We start from the raw sequence: 16255 nt of genomic DNA, 5'->3' as shown, positions 1-16255 counted from the left end.
CCAAAAAACTTACATACTTATATACATAGCCCATAGACATGGGCAATAGGGCAGTAAAGACCTGGGAGATGGGTAGGGGCTGGGATGAGGGGCAATAAAGAGAGGGGGAGAAATGAGAGATATCTGTCATACTCTCAACAATAAAAAATATATTAAAAAAAAAGTAAAAGAAAAACAGCGAAGGCCAAATTTTTGTCTCTCAAACTAATCTTCAACCTGTCATATGTGTGTGTGATATTCTGATTTGTTTTGTTTAGCAACTCACCAACCACATTCGAGACACCTTGCCGAACTTCAGAAACAAACTGCAGGCCCAGATGCTCTCCATAGAACACGAAGTTGAGGCCTACAAGAACTTCAAGCCCGAGGACCCCACCAGGAAGACCAAAGCCCTGCTGCAGTGAGCCCCTCTCCCTCCCTGCTCGGCCCCACAGTTTCTCCCCTTTGCTTCTGCCTCAGTCCATTATCCGTCATGCTATTTATGTCATGCGTAACAGAGGTAGCAGTCAAGTACATAAGGCTTTGTATAGATTATACAGTGAGCCTTGAATTTTTACATTTTCTTGAAGAATAATTGTTGTCATATATTTAATCAGTTGCTCATCACCATGCCCGATTTTACTGTTTTTATCATTGCATTCAGTGAATGAGTAATACCAATATGGTAACTCAGCAGGGGTGTTTTAGCTGTTAGAATGAGAAGTGGGCAGGGCTTCTGTTGCAATTGTCACCTAGACTGTCCACCTTCTCTCGGTGTCACTTGTACTTATCTCCCCCCCCCCAATCATTTTCATATGATGTGTGTATGTGTTTTTTCAGCGGAATGAGAACCAAGGATCTAATAGAAAAGTACATGCACAATGAAATTTCTTATCCTTGTCCTTAATGATTTTAATTAACCCTTTGAATATGCAAACATGAAAACTGCCAAGTATCTTTTTATTCCTTCACAATCTTCCCATCTTATCCCTGGTTACTAGGTTTATCCCTGTGGGGCCTTGGGATAGGATTGCAGCATTGTTAGAGAATGACCAGCTCCTTGTGTCTGTTACCCTGACTCCCTCTCCTGGTCCCTCCCAGCCTCATCTGTCCTTTATCCCTCTTCTGTAACTTGCCTCAGGGTCCTCTCAACTAGAAGACAACCCTTCACCTCCACCTCTACCCGATCCACCTATATTCCAGGACATATGAAGTCCATCTCCAAAGATAATGCTTGCCATCTCTCTTTTTTTCTTTTAAAGATTTTTAGAGAGAATAAGGAAGAGGGAAGGGAAAGGGAAAGAGACACATTGATGTGAGAGTGAAACATTGATTGGCTGCCTCCAACCCAGATATGTGTCCTGACCAGGAATCAAATCAGCAACTTTTTGGTGCGTGAGATGCTGCCCAACCAACCGAGTCATATCGGTGATGCTCGCTACCTCTTATTGGCTCTTTCTCCCTTTGCAGTCTTGCAATCAAAATATCCTTAATTTGGTTTAAAACGCATAACTGCTTTTTTTGTGGGGGGATTTCTAAATGCTCAAATTATTTAGGTAGCATTTTATATGCTCATCTTATCCATTTAAAGAGGAAATAAATTTTTCTTGAATTCACCTCTTTCCTAGTTCATTTCCCCCCCCTTTTTATTCTTAAGCACCTATAAAAAATCTTCAAGTTACAGAGAAATGAAAGCTATTTCTGTTTAGGCCCTAGGTCACATGTGTCAAACACAAGGCCTGCGGGCCAAATCCGTCCCGCCAGGCCTTGCAATGTGGCCCGCACCGCGCTGTCATCACTGCACTCCGCTGCGTTTCCATCACAATGACAGTTTATGACTGTTCAGTAAACCATTCGGCCCGCGATTTAGGCTGGATTTTAGATTTTGGCCCCTTCTCTGATTGAGTTTGACACCCCTACCCTAGGTCTTCATCTTTTATTTAAAAACTAGAGGCCTGGTGCACGAATTTGTGCACATTGAAAGGAAAATAATTAAAAGAAATATTTTAGAGGCCAGAGAGGTTGGCCGGCTTGGGGAGGGATCACGGGAGAGCTCCAGAGTGTGTCCAGCCTACTTTGCCTAGTCTCCATTAGTCAGACCCTAGCAGCAAGCTAACCTACCAGTAGGAGCATCTGCCTCCTGGTGGTCAGTGCGCATCATAGCAACTAGTCAAGTGGTCGGACATTTAGCATATTAGGCTTTTATATATATATATATATATATGTTTTTGTTAATTTCACAGAGGGAGGGAGAGAGAGAGAAACATCAATTATGAGAATCATTGATTGGCTATCTTCCTATACACTCCCTATTAGTGATTGATCCTGCAATCCAAGCATGTGCCCTTTCTGGGAATCAAACCATGACCTCCTGATTCATAGGTTGAAACTCAACCCCTGAGCCACGCTGGCCAGGCTAGGTCATCATCTTAATATCCAACCAAAACTATTGTGAAGACTGGTCTTGCCTCTGTGACTCCATTGGATTCAGATTACAGACTTTTCCACAGTTAGATTTTTCCCTGGTAGATGAGTGATTCAGTTCCTTCCTTTGTCTCCCCATTCTCTCTTCCTTCTTTCTTTCGTTCCTCCCTTTTTCCTCATCTTCCTTCCTCTCATCTCTGTATATTCTGCTTGGCATCTGGATCTGGAGATTTAACAGTGGTTAAGAATTTTGGCCTCAAGAAGAGGCCACAGTAGAGCAGATAAAACAGACATTTAGGAAACTAATCTGATAAATGTGATATCTCTGGTAAGTATAAAATATTAATGGATCCTAGATGAGAAAGCAGAAGTAGTTTCATGGAGCAAAGGTGTGAGTTCCCAGAGAAATCGAATGTGAATAAGACTCTGAAGAAGGGAGGAGTCTGTCAGGTGGGAGAAGGAGGGCGAGGATGGTGTGGCCTTGGGTGTTCCGTATGCTAGCTGCAGTGGCAGGATAAGGAAAGAATGGCAGGACATACATTTTCCTAAAATTTCTCATTGTTATAGCATGTGTCAGACATTTATTATACTCTTCTAGGTGTTTATTTTATTTATTTATTAATTATTTTTTAAATATTTTATTGATTTTGTACAGAGAGGAAGGGAGAGAGATAGAGAGCTAGAAACATCGATGAGAGAGAGAGTCATCGATCAGCTGCCTCTTGCACACCCCCTACCGGGGATATACCCGCAACCAAGGTACATGCCCTTGACCGGAATCGAACCCGGGATCCTTCAGTCCCCAAGCCGACGCTCTATCCATTGAGCCAAACCGGTCTCGGCTATACTCTTCTAGGTGTTTAAAGAATTAGATTAGCATGAGCATATCGTGGATATAGCTTTGGCTACATCTAATTATATTCTAGAGTTCCTGGCTTAATAATTTGCAGTTACTATCCATTTAGCCATGATTTTGATAAAAGAGGCTGCAAGTATTAGATGATTAGGATTTTTTTTCCTATCAGATTTTGAATTTGAAAGTAGTTCCAGCATGATAAAATTAGTGTTTCTAAATCCAGTCATCACCAATGTATATGATCGTTTTCTCTGATGCGGAGGGCGGGGAAGAGCTGCTTGGGAAGGGGACTCAGCTAGAGCCATTGGAACACCTGGTGTGATGTAGGAGCTGTGGCTTGTTTGTTCTCCGTAAAGATTTATCGCTTAATTTGAATTCAAGTATTTTAAAATGGCATTCTATGACTGCAATGAAATGGACAGAATGCATTGAATGGCACAGATATTTAGAATACATTTTAATTAAATGTCTAAAATAAGTGGGGGAAAATGTGTATTTCAGATCATTGCATTTTGAGTGTGGAGCAAAGTGCAGTGCTGATTCTGCCAGTAGGTGCCACTAAGAACACCAGGAAAAGGTTTCTAGGCGATAACCACAGTAAATTGAAATGAGAAATGCAGAGACTGGTTACTTCAACTGGAATTAATTTCTCTCTCACACTTGCAGGATGGTCCAGCAGTTTGCCGTGGACTTTGAGAAGAGAATTGAGGGCTCAGGCGATCAAGTAGATACCCTGGAGCTCTCAGGGGGTGCGAAGATCAATCGCATCTTCCACGAACGCTTTCCTTTCGAGATAGTAAAGGTTCGTACCAAACGTTGCTTTCCCCCGTTGGTTTCACTTCATTTCCATATTCTGTTCTATATAACTTCATAAAATGTTACGGGGGTGGCATGGGACTAAGGTAGTTCTTGGAACGAAAGCCTCCATAATCAGGTAATGAAATTTAGGAGAGAAATAATTTCTTACTGATGGCTCCAATTTTATTCAATGAGATTTCAAATTATTTCAACAAATGCTAATTGATTGCTTATGAGGTCGACTTATTGTCTAATTAATTTAAACATATTTCTTGCGCAACTATTCTAGGTGCCAGTGATTGGGATAGAGACACATTCTGGTGGGGGAAATAGACAAAGTTAAAGAGCTCTCAAATATGAGAGAGAGAGAGAAAGAGGGAGAGAGAGAGAGAGAGAGAGAGGGAGGGAGGGAGGGAGGTGGGGGAGCCACTTTTGATGTCACATTCAGGCAAGGTGTCTCTGAGTAGGAGACATTGAAAACATGAGCACAGTGGTGTGAAGAGGTCAGCTGTGAAGATGGAAGGAGGGAGCTGGAGGAAAGAGGGTCATTCAAGATAAGTAGCTCAGGATAAGGCCCTAAAGGGAGCACCTGTAGCAGGTAAAGAGCAGATGGGGCTGACCAAGGGAAGGGTGTAGGAAATGAATTTCAAGGAAGAAAGTGACCAGTTGTGATGGATTGGTGACTTGGGAAGTAGGGTCCACAGGGCTCGGACTGAATCTGGGGGATGCAGGAAAGAGAACATTCAAGATGTCTCCCGAGGTTTCGGCTTGCATGGCTGCGCACGTTGGTGCCATGAGATGAGGAAAACAGGCAAAGCCGAGCTTGTGTGTAAGCGTGAGTCCTGTTCCGGACACGGCGCTCAGGAGGCAGCTGAGTGGCTCAGGGACTAGGCGACTTGCTGCACTACAGAGGCGGGTGCTTATGTCTTGGTGTGGGAGGCAGATGGGTAAACAGAGCGTTTCATTAAAATGTGCTAAGGACAGTGGTAAACTTCAGCCCAGGGTGCTATGGAAACAGCCCACAGACAGGAATCCCTGCCCAGAGCTCAGGGAGCCCGGCCTGAATGCCGAGTCTGGAAGGATGAGCAGCTAGTCAAGCGGGAGGGGGTGAGGGAGGGGAAGAGTTTTCCAGACAGAAGGGGAGGCCTGGTGAAGGCTGAGCTGTGCAGCCACGGGGTAAGGGGAGGGAACACAGCAGTTCACTGTTGTGTGGCACCAAGTGCATGGGGAATCGGACAGACAGTGAGGATGGAGAGGCCAGATCTCAGGAGGCAGGCCGAGCCACTTGCTCTCTGGTTGCCCTTCTGAGTCTAAGCTCCACGCTGCTCTGGTCGTATCCCCCCACTAATTCCAGGCCCCTAGACCTTCAGGGAAATCTCCATACTGCAATCTGCCCTGTGCTGGATCAGCAAAATATGATGTATTTCCTCTTATGAAGAGGCCTTGAGCTCAGGGAGGAAAGACAGCCATTGTCCATCTCAGCACAGCCGGACTGCGATTGCACATCCGGTGACACCCTTTATTCATGCCTTTGTCTGTGAGGACATCTCCTACATTTAGCAAGAGAATGAAAAATTACAGATTTCAGTCAAAGTGGCCAGATTTATGCCCAGAAGGCACCCTTGATACACGGCACCCCCACCTTAAAACGAAGTTGGAATCTGCTGCACCAGAGATCAAACTCCCAGAAGCCCCTCCTGTCCTCTGTTGCCTCAAACTTTATATAAACAGATGTTTTGGCCATCTGGGTTTACGTTAGGGAAGACACGAGCGTCCATTTATTAACAGTGAAGCCAAGCTATTCTCACTCTTTAATACATTCAGTAGTGTTATTACTCAACGGAATTAGGTGTCCTAACTGCGGCTCTTCTTGCACCCGCAGATGGAGTTCAACGAGAAGGAACTGCGAAGAGAAATAAGTTACGCCATCAAAAACATACACGGCATCAGGCAAGTGACCCCACACCCCCCGCCTTCCGCCCCGGCTAAGAGAAGAAGGAGGCTTATGAACCACTAGCGAAGTAGCTTTTCACCATCTGAGCCGAGCAGAACACGGAGCTGGGAGGAGGAAGTAGGGAATCCTGGTTTGGGTTCAATGGTTAATTCCCGGGATCGTCCTTCTCGGTCTTTTCCAATTAGAAAAAACAGAAACACGCCTGCACTCGCAGCCCTGCGAGCTGGACCCCGGGACCCTTGTTCTGCAGAGCCTGCCTCGCAGGGAGGGAGGCCTGACTGGCTCATAAGTCATCGTTACTTACCCGGAGACAGGGCAGATTGCTCTTGGCTGGAGTTGTGGAGCCAGATTGGGAAAAGATTAATGAAGGTGGTAACTTTTGAGTCGAACCTTGTCTGTTTAGAGGACAAGAATGATTTCAGCTGGCAAAGGGGTGCTGTGCGTGTCTGTATCTGTGTCTGTGCGATGTCTCCCTCTGTGCGTGTGCATGTGCGTGTGTGTGTGTGTGTGTGTGTGTGTGTGTGTGTATGGGGCCGGGAGCAATGCAGTGAGACATGAGAGGATGGAGCGTGTCGGGACTGCAGAATGAAAGGGCTTGAAGTGCAAGGACCAGTGCTAGATGGAGGTGGTGACCTGCAGCCCGTGTCCACGGAGCGGGAGGTCCCACAGGTCGACTGCAGTTAGGAACGTAGACAGGAGAGCAGAGGAAGCGAGGCTGGGAGTGGCCCTGGTGCCTGAACTTAACCTTGTGTAACAGGGTATTATGTGCATTTACTTTCTTTAAAGAGCTAAGATAGAGGAGAAAAAGACTCCAAAACACACATTTCTGGAGTTCATGCCCAGAAGGCTAACAACATATGGAGCATATGTTAAATTGAGATGTCCTGAAGTCAGGTTGGCCGATAAAACTCAGGTGGCCCACTTCCTGGATTATCCCACAGGCGGGAAGCGCCCCCTGTCTACAGGCAGTGGTATCTCAGCTTTAATAGAGCGTGCTGCCTGCGCCCACGTGCCGGGCGCCCACGTGCCGGGCGCCCACGTGCCGGGCGCCCACGTGCTGGGCGCCCACGTGCCGGGCGCCCACGTGCCGGGCCTGGTCCGGGTTCTTGCTGGCCCTCTCCCTGCCGGCCTGAGTGCCGCTGCTGTGGAGCCGGGCCTTGCTCCTTTAGCCGGCGCAGCTCGTGTTTCAGCGTGTCGGTCAGGTGACAGATTTTGGGTCACAAAATATTTTTCCTTCGAACTTCACTTGGCTTTTAAAACTCCTTACGAATAACGTTTTTGTGGACTGTCACTGCCAAAGCTCAGCGATTCCGCGTTGTAGGTTTCTGATGCCGGTGCATAGCAACGGAAGAGATGGGTGGTTGCGATGATTCTGGAGTTCCTTTACTATTGTAGAAGGTGGTGCAGCCCTGTGAGTAAGACATCCTAACGGCACGCCTTTCTAGGCCCGAAAGTACACAGGTGGGAAGTGATGCTCCCGGTGGATTCTGTTAGATTTTCAAGTAACGGAAACCTCCCTTGCCCCGGAGGACCGGATGGCTCCTTCTCCGTCTGGAAATGCTGAGAACCGGAGCTGAGCAGGCCAGGAGGACGGTCCTTGTGGACAAACACAGGCAGCGCGATCGTGACACTTGCTGCCCCTGCAGCCGGGGGCCTAAGCACGTGCTCCGATCCCTGCTGAGTGTCGGATGTGGGGGTTCGAAGAGCAGGGCCTGGGCGGCAGGAGGGATGGGCGGGCGCTGCAGGACGTGACCCTATGATCCGGGCTGTGCAGTGCGGGCAGGTGTGGACGGCTGACGGGGCGGGGATTCCGAAGTGAACGTCGCAGACGAAGGCAGAGACATAAACGAAGAGTGGGAATGTGTTTGTGGGAAGGCGGGTGGCCCGATGTGGTGGGCACACAGGGTGCACGGGAGGAAGGAGGGAAATAGAAGGAAGGGTAGGGTCAGAGGGGGACATTTGTTATGTGAGGCTGAACAGTGTGGATTTAGAGGCGTGTAGGCCGGAGAGGTGAGAGAGGAAGGGAAGCGAGTTCAGGAACAGGGAGTTGGGGATGGCAGGCACCCAGGGTCCAGGCCCCTCATGGGCTCTGTTTAAATATGAAGAATCGCTTTCCATGAAGCATGCACACGGCTGCTCTCCCGGGCTCCTGCGCAGCACAGGAAGAGCATTGTTCCGATTCCAATTCGAATGGACTCCAGCCAAACGAAAGGGCCCTTGCTATTTTGTTATTGTTTTTATTTTTTTATTTTTATTTTTTTATTTATTGTGTGTAAACTCGCCATTTCAACATCCTGGGTTCCAGGCTAGTTCTACTTCACTGCTTTCTTTTTCCTCCCCCCTGATATCAGATGGGGACCCACTGCACTTGCTATAGCGAAATTTCTCAGTGGTGTCAACTATTTCAGGGCTCAAAAATGAGGGCCGTTTCCTGCTCCATGGAGGGCAAGAGGGGATTACTTTTGGAATACTTTAGAAGAGAGAAATGTCCGTTCACAACCATTTCCATGGTAGCATTCCTTTCTGTTGCTGTGAGACTGTGGAATGAGACAGATTAATGAGAAGACCCAATGATATGCCATATAAACACTTTGGGATCTATTTTTAGTGTAATGTTAATCATCTATAGAGCAGGATGTATTATGAAATATTAGTATTAAAGTTATTACAAATGATACTGTGGCTAGAATAAATCACTCGGTAACCTTTAAACTAGGTACCCATGCTTTCTTTAAGTGGCCTGTCAATCAAAATGAGTACTGGGTATTATTACTCATTAAAAGAAAAGAAAAAAAAAATCTAACGTGTGGCTCTCTTTCTCACCCTCAGGACAGGGCTGTTTACTCCAGACATGGCGTTTGAAGCAATAGTCAAAAAGCAAATTGTGAAGCTGAAAGGGCCTTCCTTGAAGAGTGTAGATCTGGTAATGCAAGAATTAATCAACACCGTCAAGAAGTGTACCAAAAAAGTAAGCTTGAGTTACTGACCTTTCCAACATGTTTCTGTTCAGTTTACCCCTCTTTCCTACCCTGCTGCATGCCTCCCTTTGCCCAACTCCCTCCCCTCCTTCGTTAGAGAAGGTGGTGTGTTTGCTCAAGGGGAAGGTTGTGAAAAGTACTGAGTGGGGACTTGATCTCCTGGTAGACGGCATATTGCCTTCTATCATCCATTCCACATAGGTTGCTTAAGCAGGTCAACATCACGAAGAACAAGGTGAATGCCCTAAACTAACTTTCCTTTGGTCTATAGATGAGGGTAATTGTTGGGGGAAGGGAATCATTGATATTGTGTATATCGGCAAGAAAAGTTTCCTAAATTTACATGAATTCCACTTGAACCCGGACATTCTGGGAAGGGGCAGTGCCATCTAAGAGCTTAGCCTTGGGAACCTCGATTCAAATCCTGGCTTCACCTCTGTGTGACCTTGAATCCCTAGAGGTTTATCATTTCTCTGAAATGGGGATGATGATAGTAAATATAATACTACCTTCACTCAGATTAAACAAGATGATGCCTGAGAACCCCAGTAACTGCTCAGTCAATGGTGGCTAATCTGTCAATGGGCATTTCTCCCTGTAACACCTGTTGAACCGGGGGACTCCTCACTGAGGAACTTGGCAGGAGTGTGCTGAATTCCATCCGTCCTATGGGGACAGGAAAAGAAGGCCTTGTGCTGGAAAATGTGGGGAGGGCGTTAGTGATGATGTTTGGGGTGGGTAGACCTGGCCCCATTACCATTAACACGGTACTTTGATCATTTCTTGAAAGAATAGATACTTCTAGTTTGTCAGTTTTGTTGCTTTCCCCTTCCTGTATGGTACTATGAGTAACCTCTATGGAAATCCAGTGGGGAGCAGGAGAAAGAATGAGAGAGGCAGATACTGTGAATGAAGATGAATTTTGGTCCTTGGTGACTGGCAGAATAACTCAGATGAAGAAGAGATGCTAAGTGGTGAAAGAGGAAAGCAGGCGGAGGTCTTAGACATCAGTGCAAAAAAAGGTGTTTCGTGGCCAGTGTGGAGTCCAGAAAAGGCTCCAGAGCTGCACATCGGCTCTAGGCCTCTCCAGTTCTTCCACCAGGCTCCTTCCAGCCTACTCTCTCTTCTCCAAAATAAGCCATAGAAGCAGAGGGATTGAAGAAGGGGGAAACATGCACCTGGGGGAGAAAAAGCAGTCTACACCAGCTCTCCATTTGGGAACCTGAAGCCAGTTAATAAATATTCTCCCCGCCCCCTGTCTTTGCCTACCCCTCAAAATGCACAGAGTCTTGTCTCCTGACCAGTTAAAGCTCTCTTCATTGGCCCCCCCTTCACTGACTTAGGGAATTAACCAAGGTTGTGTTCTCCATCAGCCACCCAGCCTGTCTCCCTCAGCACAGAGGTCTTCAGCCAAAGGCTGTTCCGGTGCCCAGGCAATGCTGCCGCACCAGCTCAGCTGGCCTCTTTCTGAGGGCCCGTTGTGTTGCATCCATCCTCAAACCTGTTTAGCTAGTTGTGGTTCTTCTATAAACGATGTGGTTTAAATGAAGAGTAAGTAAAGTGATCAGATGCAGGCAAAAATGAGTTTTGTTCCTCCGAAAACTCAGCTTTGGGAGAGGCGTGGTAAAAGATTAGCTGCATAAGCTTTGCCATCGCTTGGGCCTAAATGGGACATGGTTAAAAGACGTGGGGGCGTCATAACAAACCTAGATGGGCTCTGCGTTCAGCTTCTCCCTCCGCTTTGAAGAAAGCAAACTTGTAGATAACGGATGTGGTTTTGGGAGACAGAAGACGCATAGCTCCCCTCAGTGGATCCACATGCTGGGAACGGCCTTGGCCTTACATCAGAAGGTTGGCACATGTGTGCACGTTTATGTTTTGAGTTATAGAAAGTGTTTATGGTATGTATGAATCATTTTTTTTTTTTTATCATTTCCCCATTGCATCCAATTTACTGGAAAAGCAGCAGTCAGTCCTGATGGCATGGGATGAGACAGCTTGTTCTGGACACTTGGTTTCTGTCCTTCGCTGTCCACCCTTTGAAAACCGCCCTTCCCATTATGCTCTCTGGATCAGTGGTGATTGTGTATTTGAACTGTCTTCTCAAAATATTTTACAGTTTGCCTTAAATGAAACCTCACTTTCCCCCCGAGATTATTGTTTACCCTACAGCTCTCTTCACTGAAGAGCATTTATTGGCCCAAACCCAAAGGATCTAGGGCCCAGATCATTCGTCATTTGCCTACTTCTTGTGTGGCTTCCAAAGATTGTGCATTAACTTTCCTGTAAAGTCTCCCATCACGTCCTTCGGCCTCTGTTTTCTTCCAACCTATCCGTCTCCTCCTGGTTTTATTTTATTTCCTGACCATTGTTATCAGTCTGTGTCCAATCAGAAGTGAATTGAGACCACAGCATGATTTTAAAAAAATATATTTTTTAATTGATTTCAGAGAGGAAGGGAGAGGGAGAGTTAGAAACATTAATGATGAGAGAGAAGCGTTGATTGGCTGCCTCCTGCATGCCCCCTACTGGGGATAGAGCCCACAACCTGGGCTGGTATCGAACTCGGCACCCTTCAGCCGGCAGGCCCGTGTGTTGTCCACTGAGCGAAATCTGCTAGGGCGACCACACTGTGATTTGATAACAAAAACCAAAACCTATCTGCTGCCCTATTCCTCTCCTTTTCTTTATGGCCAAGCTTTCTTGGGGAAAAAAAGTAGTTTATGCTTACTCTCTTTACTCCCTCATCTCCAGTTAGTTCCCTAACCCTCTGAAATTTGACTTCCACCCTCCTACCACTCTGCTGAAATAATTATGGCATGATCACCTAGAGACTGATTGCCAAATCTAATGATATCCTTATCCCTGATACTATGGTCCACTCTCTTTTTGAAGCTGACCCCTCTTTCTTCCATGGGTTCTCTTCCTTCTCCTTTAAGAGCTCATCCACTGTGGCCTGCCTCTGCACACTGATGTCCTGTGGAACTGGCTCCTGGCTTCCTTCTGTCACTGTCCTTCCTCCTGACAGAGCACATCTCCCACAGCCCAGCTGCCACGTAACATATTCTCGATTCCCAAATCTATATTTGAGCTTGAGCCTCTTTCCTGAGACTGTCTACTCTACAGACTACTGCAACTACTCTCTTAAGACACCGAGCATTTTTTTTTCTTTTTCTTAAAAAACTAAATTAGTCCATTGGCCTCCTAACTGATCTTTCTACCAGTCTGGCCATCCTCAAACTCATCCTCCCACAGCTGTCAAAGTAGCCCTCTACGATACGGACATCTATTCTCCCCGTTGTCTCCGTATTGACTCATTGGCTTCTCATACCTTGAGAGATTGTGCGTAGTTTTGCCCTCTGGTCTCTAAACACTTCTCCAGCCACACTTGTCATGTCTGTTACCTCCAGTCGTTCTGTGTGGTTTGCATGCTCTGGAAATGTTTTCAGGTCCTTAGCATTTGCACACGTGGCTCTCTTTGTTTAGAATGTCTCTTTTCCCTGCCTGTCTTCACCTGCCATCTCCTCTCATTTTTTAAGATCCAGTTCAATCATTGTCTCCCCCCCCCAAAAAAAAATCTTCCTGTGGGTCATCTGTGAGCCCTTTCCTGGTCCCCATCCTTACTTGCATTTCAGGGCTTCCAATGGTGCCCGGTGTTCACTTCATCATAGTAATAAAGACACTGCGTTGTCACTTGCGTGTCATTTCTTTGCTTAGGTGAATGCCTTTTATTGCTGATATAAGTGCCTTTTATTTATTTTAATTTTAAAATTTTTTGTTGAATTTATTGGTGTGACATTGGTTAATGCAATTATATGTTTTAGGTGTGCAATTCTATAAAACATTATCTGCATATTGTATTGTGTATTTACCACACAAGTCAAGTCTCCTTCCATCATCATTTCCCCCCCCTTATCTACTCCCACCTCTTCCACCCCACTTTTCCTCTGGTAATCGCCATACTATGAGTTTGTATGTATGAGTTTTTCTTTTATAAGTACCTTTTTAAAAAAGCTGTATCTTATATCTTCTTATCCCTGGGACCTATCCTAATTACTAAATGTACATAAGGGGCCTTCTACAAATATTAACAATTTAGATGTTCAAAGGAGAACCTGCTACTAAAGAAAGCTGTGATTTGTTTTTAAAGAATATTTTTATAATTCTTTTTAAAATTAAAATTTGGACAGGTTTTCTTTCAAATATCTATTCTTTGCCTTGTTCCTCATGTTGATGTTCTTGTTGTTTGGCCTTATTATGTCTGCCTTCATGTTCTTTTACTTCAGAACTGGTCTTACCAAAATCTTTTGCAAAGTAAAATAATTCCAATTAAAGTTGAGTAGGCCAGGACTTTATTACTTGACCCCTTTGCACATGAGCCACAGAAAGGTTACCATACAATTTATCATTTAACACAGTTCAGTCCTGAAATTGAAAGGGGAACTATTAATACTTTCCCTGGAATAATAGGAGTGCACTAAGACTCACCTGGTCAGTTTAACGTATAGTTGCTCTAGCTGAATTGTGACTTTATATGTAAAACAACCGTATTTTCATTTTCAGGTCCTCATGGTGCATGACTTATGTGTAAAATATTTAATTTCTCTTTCTTTAGCCACGTAAACAAACATCAGTGGAAAACAGGGGAATTATGTGTGTTCAAATAACAAAGCACAGAGCTAGATTCTAACCTGCACTTCCTCTGTGCCGTTCCTCACTGTGGTCTCTGGGAGGACAGGGCAGGAACATTCGAGCTTTATGAGCTGTCTGGTTTCCCTCCAGGAACATCCCCACTTCGGACTTTCTGGGCATCTGCTTCCAGCTGCTTTTCTTACCTCCTCTGCTCTAGAGCATCATCACAGGGTACTAAGGTTCTTTTCAGGAAATACAGAGGGGAACATCTTGTTTTTCAACCAGACTTTAGCAACTGTGCCATTTATTGGCCTCTTGGGAAACCACATTCTTGGATCTCCATCAGACCAATTAATTGATTTTTTTTTTCACTGCTGAGAAAAGAAGAAAAAAAAGCTTTGCAAGGAAATAAGAAAGATAACTTAGTTGTTTGTTAGAAATACAGAGAAAGTTTTCATTAAAGAGGTCTGTGAGAAGAGATGCTGTGTCTTGAGGCATGTTAGGTGAGTAAATATCTGGCCTGAATATCCACAACTAACTAAACGTTGACTCCGAAGTCTTGGCCGTGGCTTTCGAAGGCCCTCCAATAACTTGTCTCTGAACTCCTCCCACTCTCCCCTCCATCCACTCCAGCTACGCTGGGTTCCTTGTTTTTTCAACAGGTCAAGGGGACATGGTAACAGGTCTTTGCACTTCTCATTCCCAGGGAGGGAAATCCTCTGCCTCGAGACACCTGCACAGCTCACACCCTTGCTTCCTTCCAGTTTTTGCTCAAATACCACCCAATCAAAATCTTTCTCTGACTCTTCTATTTACAGTCATGTGTGTGCGTGTGCACACACACATCACTGTTCATCTACTTACCAAACTTTGTTTTCCTTTGTGGCACATATGACCACATGAGTTATACAATATATGCCTGTTGTTGTTTTAGTGGTGGAGGAGGAGGACAATTCAGAGACTTGAGAGTGTAAGCTCCATAACTTAGCAACTTGGGCTGCTAAGCTAATCACTCTATTTCCAGCCCCTTAAACAGCCAGGTTTTCAACAATAACCATTGAATGAATAATCCGAAGAATAAACAAATCACATCTCACTGACTTGGCAGGTGATGATTGGCTGAAGTCGCCACTTGGTTAATTTTCCATGAAAGGTGGTAGGATGAAAGAGAAGAGTGACACCCTGTTCAGGTAGGGTTTTCTCTTAGGTCCGAATAGATCTACTGTGGTTTTGACTCTGTGTGAAAAGACTAATTTCACCTCATCTAACAGCTGCCCAGTCACACATACAGGGTTGTGCTTTGTGTATAGTAGATGCTTTAAGTAATAGGTCATGGTACTCAGGTTTCAAATCAGGCTGATTATTAAAGTAAAAACCTTTTATTGGGTATTAAAGGGAATTTAAGCCTGGGATTTGGCTTTTAAGGGGTGGGAATAGCATCTTTTTGATGTTGGTGTTGTCTGTTTTTTAAACCCTTTAAAAAATTGAGATGTAATTGGCATGTAGACTGTATTAGTTTTAGATGTATAACAATAATGATTTGATATTTAAATACATCATGAAATGATCCTCACAATAGTCTAGTTAAGATTCATCACCACACATAGTTACAAAACATTTTTATTCTTGAGATGAGAAATTTTAGGACCTTCTCTCTTAGCTACTAGAGGCCCAGTGCATGAATTCATGCACATTGAAAGGAAATTAATTAGAAGAAATATTTTAATGTCGTTATTCGCCCTTTCTCTATAATAGAAATGTCAACCAAATTCACAATTGACAATGACAGATTGAAACACACTTTACGATTGGTGCCAGTGAGAGCTTTATATTTATTGTGCATGCATGAATCAATTTAGCCTCATATATATATATATATATATATATATATATATATAATAAACTTGTTTAATTAGAACTACTTTTTAATTTAGCTAAATGTTTCCAGCTCAGTGAAGCACCCCAACTTCTCTTTCAGGTAATTGTCAGCAACATAGTAGAAAATATCAACATGAAACAGATTATTATTGTAGATCACGCAGGGAAAACAAAGGGTAAAATATTTAACTGCAGCAGTGTTTGACTATATTCTGTGCACTGAGAAACCTGAAGTCATTTTCAAGGTCCACCATTTCTTACTTCTTTTCAGTCAGGTCAAGTTTCTAAGCTTTCTAAATCTCTATTTTCTGGTTAATGAAAAGAAAATAGGATTCCACACTACTCCATGACTTCTGTGAGGATCAAATGAGATGAGGCAGGGGAAAACACTTCACAGACATTTGGTTAAAGTGTAAAATGTTTCCACCTGGCTATAAAATAAGTCATGTTCATGAGCTGAAGAAACTCTAAGAAAGCTAGTTGCTAGGGACAGAAGCTGGGCATTGCTATGTGACATCATTACTCGGCACCCACAGCCATCGTTTTTGGGCTGTAGGCCACATTTTGTGTCATGGGTCTAGGCAGCATTGGCTGTAATTTGATAGGGTGTCACTCTGGGGTGGTGGTAGGGCCTGTATCCCACTTGGGGGAAACCGAGTATTGCTTTGTGGGTGCCAGGTCTGTAGTGCCGTTTCTCTGCAAATGGCCAGTGTATATCATGGTAGCTCCTGTGTTGAGCGTCTGCCCCCTGATGGT

General features: G+C 44.7%; 1 protein-coding gene across 12 annotated transcripts in view; it reads left to right on the top strand.

Moving 5' to 3' along the window:
- Positions 1-16255, top strand: part of DNM3 (dynamin 3) — a 358762-nt gene that overhangs the window by 102283 nt on the left and 240224 nt on the right. For all 12 annotated transcript variants that reach the window (XM_036442129.2, XM_036442127.2, XM_036442130.2 and 9 more), the window contains exons 7-10: positions 258-400; positions 3926-4061; positions 5940-6007; positions 8841-8979. In XM_036442129.2, coding sequence (XP_036298022.1) covers positions 258-400; positions 3926-4061; positions 5940-6007; positions 8841-8979 — 486 coding nt within the window. The remainder of the gene's footprint in view (positions 1-257; positions 401-3925; positions 4062-5939; positions 6008-8840; positions 8980-16255) is intronic.

Source organism: Pipistrellus kuhlii, unplaced genomic scaffold (assembly GCF_014108245.1).
Source record: "Pipistrellus kuhlii isolate mPipKuh1 unplaced genomic scaffold, mPipKuh1.p scaffold_m20_p_18, whole genome shotgun sequence".
NCBI lineage: Eukaryota > Metazoa > Chordata > Mammalia > Chiroptera > Vespertilionidae > Pipistrellus > Pipistrellus kuhlii.
This window is presented reverse-complemented; position numbering and strand designations above follow the sequence as displayed.